This window comes from Bufo bufo, chromosome 4 (assembly GCF_905171765.1).
Source record: "Bufo bufo chromosome 4, aBufBuf1.1, whole genome shotgun sequence".
NCBI lineage: Eukaryota > Metazoa > Chordata > Amphibia > Anura > Bufonidae > Bufo > Bufo bufo.
In genome coordinates, this window is record NC_053392.1 from 358,874,774 (window position 1) to 358,888,106 (window position 13,333).

The 13,333-nt window shown below is 45.5% G+C and overlaps 1 protein-coding gene across 1 annotated transcript in view; it reads right to left on the bottom strand.

Annotated features, from left to right (window-relative positions):
- The window catches only part of LOC120999212 (titin homolog), a 946,165-nt gene that overhangs the window by 438,389 nt on the left and 494,443 nt on the right, over positions 1-13,333 (bottom strand). Inside the window, exon 47 of the mRNA XM_040430085.1 lies at positions 209-241. Coding sequence (XP_040286019.1) covers positions 209-241 — 33 coding nt within the window. The remainder of the gene's footprint in view (positions 1-208; positions 242-13,333) is intronic.

The following is a 13,333-nucleotide window of genomic DNA, read 5'->3' on the forward strand; positions in this document are numbered from 1 at the left end:
ACCAGATCAACATAAAATTGTATCCATACAATTATACGCATCTGGTGTCAAAGTGATTCAGTGTTTCAACATTTTAAACACTTCCCCCAAAAAAGATCTTTGACATAAAGGCGGCATTACTTTTTTGTATATGATACTATATAAAGTAGAATTAATTTGCATAATACAGATCTAATAAATCATTTTCATAATTACAATATGCATTTACCTTTCTTTGTTGCTGCTGGGTCAATTTTCTTTTCTGTATTATGGAAAAAATTGTATATGTATAGTGGCTTACACTGAACATAACAATCTGTGCCTACAGCATATGTTTAATACAGTCAGGTCCATAAATATTGGAACATCGACACAATTCTAAAATTTTTGGTTCTATACACCACAATGGATTTGAAATGAAACAAACAAGATGTGCTTTAACTGTAGAATGTCAGCTTTAATTTGAGGGTATTTACATTCAAATCAGGTGAACGGTGTAGGAATTACAACAGTTTGCATATGTGCCTCCCACTTATTAAGGGGCCAAAAGTAATGGGAGAAGTGGCTTCTCAGCAGTTCCATGGCCAGGTGTGTGTTATTCCCTCATTATCCCAATTACAATGAGCAGATAAAAGGTCCAGAGTTAATTTCAAGTGTGCTATTTGCATTTGGAATCTGTTGCTGTCAACTCTCAAGATGAGATCCAAAGAGCTGTCACTATCAGTGAAGCAAGCCATCATTAGGCTGAAAAAAAAATAAAAAAAACCATCAGAGAGATACAAAAACATTAGGCGTGGCCAAAAACAACTGTTTGGAACATTCTTTAAAAAAAGGAACACACCGTTGAGCTCAGCAACACCAAAAGACCCGGTAGACCACGGAAAACAACTGTGGTGGATGACCAATCAAGAACACTCTCCAGGAGGTAGGTGTATGTGTGTCAAAGTCAACAATCAAGAGAATACAGAGGGTTCACCACAAGATGTAAACCATTGGTGAGCCTCAAAAACAGGAAGGCCAGATTAGAGTTTGCCAAACGACATCTAAAAAAGCCTTCACAGTTCTGGAACAACATCCTATGGACAGATGAGACCAAGATCAACTTGTACCAGAGTGATGGGAAGAGAAGAGTATGGAGAAGGAAAGGAACTGCTCATGATCCTAAGCATACCACCTCATCAGTGAATCATGGTGGGGGTAGTGTCATGGCGTGGGCATGTATGGCTGCCAATGGAACTGGTTCTCTTATATTTATTGATGATGTGACTGCTGATAAAAGCAGCAGGATGAATTCTGAAGTGTTTTGGGCAATATTATCTGGTCATATTCAGCCAAATGCTTCAGAACTCATTTGATGGTGCTTCACAGTGCAGATGGACAATGACCCAAAGCATACTGCAAAAGCAACCAAAGAGTTTTTTAAGGGAAAGAAGTGGAATGTTATGCAATGGCCAAGTCAATCACCTGACCTGAATCCGATTGAGCATGCATTTAATTTGCTGAAGACAAAACTGGAGGGAAAATGCCCCAAGAACAAGAAGGAACTGAAGACAGTTGCAGTAGAGGCCTGTCAGAGCATCAAAAGGGATGAAACCCAGCGTCTGGTGATGTCTATGTAAAAAGGAAGAAGGGGTCCAGCTCGATTAAAATGTTACCTTTATCTTTCAGTGGGGGTAAAAGCCAGTTACACTCCAATTACATGTTTCGGATCAGGAACAATAGCGATCCTTCCTCATGACATACACATACTGAAGAGGAGGTTGGATATATAGCGTCTCCACCTAGAAACAGGTGGACGCACTAACTACAAGCTCCTCCTCAAATGAAATTAACAACACATGCTAAAAGGCATGATGCATTAAAACAAAAGAACACACACAGCTCATGGATCAAAAAATTCAATAATGTAACATCAAGTCGTGTTTCCGATTGAGTCCACTTGGTACAGTGGATCCCTTTTGGAAGATCCAGAACGACTCACGGTTCAAAAGCTTCTTTTTATAATTACCACCCCTGGATGGTGGAGTAACCCTTTCCAAGCCTTGCACAATTAAACCCTCTGTATCACCACCATGCACCGCTGAAAAATGCAGGCTGACTGCAGACACATTTCTGGCATGTGAATGAGGAATGTAAGAGATGTGCCTGCATAGTCTAACCTTAAGGCCATTAGTGGTGCAACCAATGTACTGGAGGGAACAGAGAGTGCATGAGATACAATACACCACATGAGTGGTGTTACAGTTGATGTATTGTTTGATGGAAAAACTTTGATTCATGGCATAGAAAAAAACTTGCTTGCCAGGTCGCATATAAGAGCAACACGTACAAATTTTATGCCCACATTTATAGCTACCAAGACACCGCAGCCACACTGGAGAGGCTCGTGCCCCCTCAGAATATAAGTGTCACGAGGGTGTCGAGGACCACGCCTGACTCCGTTATACCCGGGGTCAGGAAGTCGCAGCGGTTGGCTGCACGCTCTATTTAAGATAGGGCTGTTTTCCTTATGGTAGCTTTCTGGGTTTGCTTAGCAAACCCTTTTGGCTCACTCAGGGATCCGTAGCTCCTTCTCCTCAGCTGTTTCTTGTCCAGCACTCCCAGACCTCCTTATATTTCTCTCTCACACTTCTCTGGTTGCCAGAGATAGAGCTTCCTGCCTGGACATCTATTCTGACCTTCTGGAGCTGTGTTGCTGCGTTCGCTGGTAGTTGGTCCAGTACACTACCCTCCAGATCCCTGTTGGACCTTTTTGGTTTATTGTGGTCGCCCACCTGGGTGTATGTGTTTGTATGTTTTGTCTGTCCTCTCCCTGGTGTTTCCCTCTTAGTGATAGTGGTGTGGACTAGCGATCCCACCGGCCTGTTCACTATCCAGGGCTCATATTAGGGAAAGCCAGGGTTTAGGCACGCGATCGCCGCACGGGTGAGGAACCCGTCTAGGGACGTCAGGGCAGTCAGGTGCCAGCCGCAAGGTGAGTTAGGGGTCACCACCTTTCCCTCTCCCTTGGGCAGGGCTTTCCCTGTTTTCCTCCCTGTGCGTGTCGTCGGTCATTACAATAAGCAGGGGCAGAGTCTATTACCCAGTGTGGGTGCTCTACGGGCTAAGCACAAGATGCCACCTCTCAAAACACTGCGCCATTGGTCATCTGTTGACAATACAGGTAAGTGCCTTCTTACTATGTTACAAATCTGCGAGTATTGTGTGCTATAAGCAAAAACAAAAACAGGTAAACGAGAATGCAGTGACTTATTTGAGTTATCAGAGCGACGTGTGCGCTTGTGGTGAGTAAATAATAATGTCTGTCTAGGTCTGGACTGGGCCTCCTTCTGGGCATATGCTAAACCGTGCTGGGAATATTGTCTCATAGAAAGGCGAGAAGCCGCAGAACGCATCTCCATGCGGAATGTTGCATCCTGAGTGCAGTTTCGTCTAATGCGAATAAACTCACCCTTCAGAATATTTTTAGCAACATGGGGAGGATGGCAAGACGCCGCATGGAGAATTGTATTGCCCGCAATTTCTTTGCAAAAGGTGCGGGTATTAATTGAGTTGGTGCACGTGTCGCCCTCAAGAGACAAATCCAGAAAGGAAATACAAGTAGCATGGAAATGCAAGGTGAATCTCAAATTGCAAATGTTGCAATTCAAAAAATCCTCAAAGAGTGGTATGGCCGCCACATCGCCCGACCATATGAACAGCAGGTCGTCGATGTAACGGCCATACCACTCCAGAGAGGGTGCCCAAGGATTAGTAGGGGAGAATAAAAAATCTTGTTCCCACCAGGCCATATACACATTGGCCAGGGAAGGGGAGAATTTAGCTCCCATAGAAACTCCCGATAATTTCAGGAAAAACCTGTCATTGAACATAAAAAAATTGTGTTTTAATAGAAAAAAAAAACACATCGCACACGTAGCCCTAAAAAAGGAATAGAGAAATTTGAATACACAGCAAGAAACCAACTTAATGCCTTAATGGGGAGGTGCTGCTCCCCTGTATTCAGCCTTTTTGTTACAAGTGCATCAATTTATACCTTCTAAGCCATAACATGTTACACTCCTCACTACGTGAAATTGACAACTGCGATGAGAGATTATCAAAAATGGATGCCATATTTAACATTGACGATAAATCTGCTCAAGATTCCTTGGATCTTAAAATCCACATGGCTTCTCTAGAAAAGCTTCTGGTGAAGGAAATGAGAAAGTGGTGGGACCTCACTACCCTAAAGAAATATATGGACCGTTCCATGATATCTTGTGGACTCCGTTTGCGGAAAAAACCCACCACTGTATATTCTGGCGCCTTCGTCGCCAAATGGCAAGATATTCTATCTGACTGCTCCCTGAAATTGATGAGTTTGATTACCTCACATGAAGAGGATACGCTCGCAACACTACGTGAGGAAATTAAAGCCACACAGGAAGTTATCGTCCCTCTCTCTTCTATATCTATGTTCACGGACTTGGACTCTAAACTGCAACAAAATCTATGCAAACTTGAGGATAGTCTCATCTCCGTGAAACAAGCAAAATTCAACCGGGATCTCCAAAACTATAAAATGCAGTCAGTCTATATTTGGTCTGACCAAAAATTTCGCATTCCACGCTCCATTATGAAAAAACATCATCGCTCCCAAAGAGGGAGAAACCAATCTAGGAGCGTGGTTTTTAGCTCCACTGACCCAGAATCCTCAGACTCTGTTTCGGAGCTTACACCATCTGGAGCCCCAGATTTTGAATCAGACGATACGTCCGGTGCTGCTAGTAACATTCTTCCCATCAAGAATTCAAAAAACGGCGTGCAGGACGTAAACATTCCAAAGGGAGGCCGATATCCCTCACGCAACAGGAGAATGAGATGAATATCCAGGTCTTCAATCTTTCTGCAAAGATTTTTTCACAGTCACAACTAGATGTTCTATCTAGGTGTCTTTCATTTTCCCCGTCCTGTCAGGCGGATATTTACCGCACCATTATAGATTTAAACAGATTTGTACGGGGTTTGACATTTTGCGGACTGCCAGAATTCCACCCCAGCCCTTTCCAATGAGCCCACCTTGCCTGTGTGTGATGCTGGTGTAGATATTTTTGATGAGTTATGTCAATCATCTGTGTCCTCCATTTCTTTTCAAGAATTGTCTAATTTATCTTTTTTACAGCAATCCAGTACTATTTCTGACTTTGATCCGGGCAGTGATTTTGCACATAAGTTTATTACTCATAATTCTGGGTTTTATCCCATCCATTCACGCACTCCTGCCCTGGACCATTATCAGGAATTAATCATACGGGATCTATTTGCTCTACAAGGGGACATGCAATTGCCTAGGACAACTGCTTTTAACACTCTGTCTTACACTGAGCGACAGGCCTTGTCCGAACTCGAGTCAATGCCCGACATTTCTATTAAATCGGCTGACAAGGGGGGAGCTGTGGTCCTCCTGGACAAAGCTATCTATAAATTACAAAATATATCAATGTTAGAAGACAATTCTGTTTATGAGGAGCTTCCGGGTGATCCCACTCCCCTCTTTCAGCAACAAATACAGTGTCTCTTGGAGAGGGGTCTGGAGAGTGGTTATCTGAATCAACGTCAAAGGGATTTTATTTTTGTCCAATTTCCAGCTATCCCCATTTTCCACTCCCGTCCCAAGATACACAAGGGAGGTTTTCCTCCTCCCATGCGTCCTATTGTGTCGGGCATTGGCTCGTTTTCGGAACACCTCTCAGCCTGGGTTGACTCTCTGCTTCAGCCTCTGGTCCAGGATATACAAGGTTTCCTGCAAGATACAAGGAGTGTTCTACAGGCCTTTCACAGCCTGAAGTGGGAGTCACGTTTTGCATGGATCACTGCAGACGTGACTTCCCTCTAGACCGTTATTCCACATGATTTGGCCATTAAGGCATTAAGTTGGTTTCTTGCTGTGTATTCAAATTTCTCTATTCCTTTTCAGGGCTACGTGTGCGATGTGTTTTTTTTTCTATTAAAACACAATTTTTTTGATGTTAAATGACAGGTTTTTCCTGCAATTATCGGGAGTTTCTATGAGAGCTAAATTCTCCCCTTCCCTGGCCAATGTATATATGGCCTGGTGGGAACAAGATTTTTTATTCTCCCCTACTAATCCTTGGGCACCCTCTCTGGAGTGGTATGGCCGTTACATTGACGACCTGCTGTTCATATGGTCGGGCGATGTGGCGGCCATACCACTCTTTGAGGATTTTTTGAATTGCAACATTTGCAATTTGAGATTCACCTTGCATTTCCATGCTACTTGTATTTCCTTTCTGGATTTGTCTCTTGAGGGTGACACGCGCACAAACTCAATTAATACCCGCACCTTTCGCAAAGAAACTGCGGGCAATACAATTCTCCATGCGGCGTCTTGCCATCCTCCACATGTTGCTAAAAATATTCCGAAGGGTGAGTTTATTCGCATTAGACGAAACTGCACTCAGGATGCAACATGCCGCATGGAGATGCGTTCTGCGGCTTCTCGCTTGCCTGTTTTTGTTACTGCTTATAGCACTCAATACTCGCAGATTTGTAACATAGTAGGAAGGCACTTACCTGTATTGTCAACCGATGACCAATGGCGTAGTGCTTTGAGAGGTGGCATCTTGTGCTCAGCCCGTAGAGCACCCACACTGGGAAATAGACTCTGCCCCTCCTTATATTCTGAGGGGGCACGAGCCTCTCCAGTGTGGCTGCGGTGTCTTGGTAGCTATAAATGTGGGCATAAAATTTGTACGTGTTGCTCTTATATGCGACCTGGCAAGCAAGTTTTTTCCTATGCCATGAATCAAAGTTTTTCCATCAAACAATACATCAACTGTAACACCACTCATGTGGTGTATTGTATCTCATGCACTCTCTGTTCCCTCCAGTACATTGGTTGCACCACTAATGGCCTTAAGGTCAGACTATGCAGGCACATCTCTTACATTCCTCATTCACATGCCAGAAATGTGTCTGCAGTCAGCCTGCATTTTTCAGCGGTGCATGGTGGTGATACAGAGGGTTTAATTGTGCAAGGCTTGGAAAGGGTTACTCCACCATCCAGGGGTGGTAATTATAAAAAGAAGCTTTTGAACCGTGAGTCATTCTGGATCTTCCAAATGGGATCCACTGTACCAAGTGGACTTAATCGGAAACACGACTTGATGTTACATTATTGAATTTTTGATCCATGAGCTGTGTGTTCTTTTGTTTTAATGCATCATGCCTTTTAGCATGTGTTGTTAATTTCATTTGAGGAGGAGCTTGTAGTTAGTGCGTCCACCTGTTTCTAGGTGGAGACGCTATATATCCAACTTCCTCCTCAGTATGTGTATGTCATGAGGAAAGATCGTGTCACGGGGTTCCGAGGGTGCACTCGGTCCCCCATTGCCCGCAGAACTGTTGCTTAGCTTTTGGAATGAGGTTCTGTGTTTGACCTCATTCCCAGGGCGGCTTTACTAGCTGGGTGGCTCCCTGCTCCTAGTCTGCCTTGAGCGCCGAGCTGATCACTCGGTGCTCAACTGGTTGGTCTGTCGGTCATGTGACGCTGGCCACGTCACATGACCCTCACTCCCCACTATAAATACAGGCAGCCTGCTGGCTACAGGTTGCCTGTTAATTTCTAGGTTCCTGGCTATTTGTAGGACTACTGAATATTTACCTGAACCTGTTCCCTGACGATCCTCTGCCTGCTCCTCCTGTACTGCGCATACATCCTGGTATTGTGACCTCGGCTCCCACCTGCCTACTCTCTTAGGACTCCTCTTGTACTTCCCTACTCTCCTGGTATTTGACCCCGGCTTCTCCTGACCATTCTTTGCTTAATCCGTTGTACTGCGTAGCTCTCTTGGTTCTGACCCGGTCCGTTCATGTTCCGTATTTTGTCTTGTCTGTCTTCCCTGCACATATCCTAAGTTAGGGACTGACGTCCAGTTGTCCCCTGTCATCAGGACTTGTGAGGCAAGTAGGCAGGGCCAGGGGTGAGGGTGGAGCGCAGTGGTCACTACCCTTCCCCCTGTGTGTGTGTGGACGTGACCGTTACAGATTAACAGGCCCAATAACCACTGTATCATGAATCCTCTTACTACCCTGACTGACCATGTCTCTAACTTGACACAGAGGGTGCAGGAGCTAGGAGAGAAACTCCGTTCTTGTGAGTTAGGGCAAGGTTCTTCCACTCCTCTGTCCTCCAGTCCATATTTTGAACCCCAGATCAAGCTCCCAGAACCCTTTTCTGGAGACCGGAAGAGGTTTCTCTCCTTTAAGGAGAATTGCAAACTCTACTTCCGTTTGCGCCCCGTGTCCTCCGGTCCCGAGAGCCAACGCGTGGGGATTATCATTTCTCTACTACAGGGTGATCTCCAGGACTGGGCATTTTTTTTTACCTCCTGGGGCCAGTTGTCTAACTTCTGTGGAGGGGTTTTTTCAGGCCCTGGGTACCCTCTATGACGAACCAGACAGGGCCCTGGTAGCCGAGACAGCTCTTAGGGCACTGGTTCAGGGCCATGGCCATCTCCCTGCGGAGGAGTATTGCACCCAATTCAGACGGTGGTGTGTCCCCTCAGGATGGAATGAACCAGCCCTGAAGAGTCAGTTTAGGTCTGGTCTATCTGATAATTTAAAAGATCTATTGGTCAATTACCAAATTCCTGAGACCTTAGACGAGATGATGACCCTAGTTGTCCGACTTGACAGACGAGTTAGAGAGAGACGACAAGAACGACAGTTCTGTTCTCAGATGGTGGTCCAGCCAGAGACCTTTTCCAGGGACAACACTGAGGTCTCCACCGAGGAACCCATGCAGGTTGGCATGACCCGGGGTAATCTTCGTCGCAGACGCGGAGAGTGCTTCTACTGTGGAGATCCTGGCCATTGGATCAACAAGTGTCCTAAGAGGGACCTCTCTGACAAGTCTTCTAAGGCAAGACAACCTAAAGACCAGGTACACCCTGATTTTTCTAAAGGTAAGCTTTTGGTACCCATAACAATTTCTCTGGGGGTTAATAAGTGGCCGGGTAAGGCCTTTATTGACTCCGGTTCAGCGGCCAGCTTTATTGACTTTGAGTTTGCTTGTAAATTGGGTATTCCAATGTTTGCTTTACCTACACCTATCCATGTCATGGCTATTGATGCTACTCCCCTGATTGGTGGTACGGTGAGGTCATGTACCTCTGAAATTTCTCTGTCCGTGGGTGTGTGCCACTCTGAGAGATGTTCTCTTCTAGTCCTGGAGAACCTACCGGTTGAGGTGGTACTAGGGTTGCCTTGGCTCCGTTTACATAACCCCACCATTGATTGGTCCAAAGGAGAGTTGGTGAAATGGGGACCTAAGTGTGACTCATGCTTGTCCATGGTCCAGGCTGGGGTTTCAGTAAGGTCTAATACACTACCCTCTGTTATTAAGGAATATTCTGATGTGTTCTCGTCCCTTACTCCAGAGGTTCTACCCCCCCATAGACCTTATGATTGCGCCATAGAGCTAATTGAGGGTGCCGAATTTCCTAAAGGTCGAATTTATAATCTTTCAGGGCCCGAACGCAAGGCTATGGAAGATTATATTAAGGAGAGCCTTGCTAAAGGGCATATTAGACCTTCAGTCTCTCCTATGGGAGCAGGGTTTTTCTTTGTTAAAAAGAAGGATGGTGGTCTTAGGCCTTGTATTGATTACCGGAGATTAAATAAAATCACTGTCCAAAATAGATACTCTCTCCCATTGATTCCGGATTTATTTAACCAGGTTTTGGGGGCAACCTGGTTTTCCAAGATTGACCTGAAAGGGGCATACAATCTAATCCGAATCAAGGAGGGAGACGAATGGAAGACAGCGTTCAATACTCCGATAGGACACTTTGAATATCATGTGATGCCTTTTGGACTCAGCAATGCCCCAGCTGTGTTCCAAAACTTAATGAACGATATTCTTAGGGAGTTCTTAGGTAAATTTATTATTGTCTATCTTGACGACATTTTGATATTCTCTCCTGATTTCGAATCTCATGTGTCCCATGTCAAACAAGTATTAGAGGTGTTGAGGGAGAACCAGCTATCCGCTAAGCAAGAGAAATGTGTCTTTGGTGTACAGGAGATACTGTTTCTAGGGCATGTTTTGACTCCTCACGCCTTTAAGATGGATCATGGTAAGGTTTTAGCAATTAAGGAATGGGTAAGGCCTTCATCCTTAAAGGCTTTACAACGGTTTTTGGGTTTCGCAAATTACTACCGTAAATTTATCATGAATTTTTCTGTAATTGCTAAGCCATTGACCGACCTTACTAAGAAAGGGGCGAATTTGGAGAATTGGTCTACCAAGGCCATTTCTTCATTTGAAACATTAAAAAAGGCATTTAGTAGCACTCCCATTCTGATCCAGCCTGATCAGGAGAGACCCTTTATTGTGGAGGTGGATGCGTCCGAGGACGGCGCAGGAGCAGTCCTTTCACAAGGTCCTGCTAGCCTCACTAACCTGAGACCGTGTGCCTTCTTCTCTAGGAAATTCTCTCCCACGGAGAGAAACTACGACATAGGGAATAGGGAGCTGTTGGCCATTAAATGGGCATTTGAGAAGTGGAGACATTTTTTGGAGGGGGCAAGGCATCGAGTAACTGTTGTCACTGACCATAAAAACCTAATGTTTCTCGAGTCCGCTAAGAGGTTGAATCCCCGACAAGCCCGATGGGCTCTGTTTTTTACCCGTTTTGATTTCTCCATTACGTTCAGGCCGGGAAGTAAAAATGTGAAGGCAGACGCATTATCTCGGAGCTTCCATGCTTTTCAACCCACTGAGACGCCGCCTGAATCCATCCTACCAGCAAACATCTTCTTAGCGGCTCTAACCCAGGATATCTCGGCTCGCATTAAGGCTGAACAACATCTGGCACAGGCATCCACCCCAACAGATAAGTTGTTTGTTCCCGTACAATTTCGTCTCCAGCTGTTGGGTGAGTGTCACGATTCTGCCTTTTGTGGACATCCGGGTATTGAGGGCACTAAGGATCTGGTTTCTAGATCTTATTGGTGGCCCACTCTGACCAGGGATGTCAAGTCCTACGTGTCAGCCTGTGAGGTTTGTGCCAGGTCTAAGACACCTAGGACTCGCCCTGCTGGTAACCTACGACCCCTACCCATTCCCAGTAGACCCTGGTCCCATATCTCGATGGACTTTATAACTGACCTACCGCTGGCGGAGGGTAGGACTGTGGTTTGGGTAGTGGTCGATAGGTTTAGCAAGATGGTTCATTTCATTCCCCTGTCTAAACTTCCGAATGCTAAAACCCTGGCGTCTATTTTTGTGAGAGAGATTGTTCGTTTACATGGCATCCCGGAAAATATTGTTTCGGACAGGGGTGTGCAGTTTGTGTCCAAATTCTGGAGGGCCTTCTGTCAAAGATGTAAAATTTCGTTGTCTTTTTCTTCCGCCTACCATCCTGAGAGTAATGGGCAGACTGAACGCCTTAATCAGTCTGTGGAACAATTCCTGAGGTTGTATGTTGCTGATGACCAGCAATTATGGGTCAAATTCCTTCCGTTGGCTGAATTTGCTCTGAATAACCGTGTCAATTCTTCTGCTGGGGTCTCCCCTTTCTTTTGTAACCATGGTTTTCATCCCCGTTTTCATTCTGGGTCGTCCGTCTCCTCCTCTAACCCTGAATCTGATAAACTCTCCTCCGAACTGTGCACAGTTTGGGCCCGGGTTCAATCGAACCTAGAAAAGGCTCAAAGTTCTCAAAAACTCAAGGCCGATAGGAGACGTTCAAGGGGGGTGAACTTTCAGGTTGGGGATAAAGTATGGTTGTCCTCCAAGAATCTATCTCTCAAGGTAGCTTCTAGAAAATTTGCTCCTCGTTTTATTGGACCATATAAGATCACGGAGGTGATTAACCCGGTATCATTTAGGTTGGAGCTGCCCGAGTCATTCCACATTCATAATGTGTTCCATAAATCTCTACTTAAAAAATATTTTGAACCGGTAGTACCATCGAAAGCCTCACCTCCGCCGGTTCTTGTTAATGATGCTGTCGAGTATGTCGTGTCTAAAATAGTGGATGTCAGGAAGGTGCGTAACTCCTTGCAGTATCTGATTCACTGGAAGGGGTATGGACCTGAAGAGAGATCTTGGGTACCTGCCAGGGAGGTTCATGCTCCTAGACTGGTTCGTAAATTTCATTTAGAACACCCTGAAAAGCCATCGCCTGAAGTCTTGGGTCCGGTGGCCCCTCGTAAAAGGGGGGGTACTGTCACGGGGTTCCGAGGGTGCACTCGGTCCCCCATTGCCCGCAGAACTGTTGCTTAGCTTTTGGAATGAGGTTCTGTGTTTGACCTCATTCCCAGGGCGGCTTTACTAGCTGGGTGGCTCCCTGCTCCTAGTCTGCCTTGAGCGCCGAGCTGATCACTCGGTGCTCGACTGGTTGGTCTGTCGGTCATGTGACGCTGGCCACGTCACATGACCCTCACTCCCCACTATAAATACAGGCAGCCTGCTGGCTACAGGTTGCCTGTTAATTTCTAGGTTCCTGGCTATTTGTAGGACTACTGAATATTTACCTGATCCTGTTCCCTGACGATCCTCTGCCTGCTCCTCCTGTACTGCGCATACATCCTGGTATTGTGACCTCGGCTCCCACCTGACTACTCTCTTAGGACTCCTCTTGTACTTCGCTACTCTCCTGGTATTTGACCCCGACTTCTCCTGACCATTCTTTGCTTAATCCGTTGTACTGCGTAGCTCTCTTGGTTCTGACCCGGTCCGTTCATGTTCCGTATTTTGTCTTGTCTGTCTTCCCTGCACATATCCTAAGTTAGGGACTGCCGTCCAGTTGTCCCCTGTCATCAGGACTCGTGAGGCAAGTAGGCAGGGCCAGGGGTGAGGGTGGAGCGCAGTGGTCACTACCCTTCCCCCTGTGTGTGTGTGGACGTGACCGTTACAGATCGCTATTGTTCCTGATCCGAAACATGTAACTGGAGTGTAACTGGCTTTTACCCGTACTGAAAGATAAAGGTAACATTTTAATCGAGCTGGACCCCTTCTTCCTTTTTGCTTTGCTAACGTCATGGTTCCTGGCTTGGTCTGTGCCTATATTTTTTCTTTCTGCCTGGTGATGTCTATGTGTTCCAAACTTCAGGCTGTAATTGACTGCAAAAGATTTGCAACCAAGTATTAAAAAGTGAAAGTTTGATTTATGATTAATATTCTGTCCCATTACTTTTGGTCCCTTAACAAGTGGGAGGCAGATATGCAAACTGTTGTAATTCCTACACCGTTCACCTGATTTGGATGTAAATACCCTCAAATTAAAGCTGGCAGTTTGCAGTTAAAACACATCTTGTTTGTTTCATTTCAAATCCATTGTGG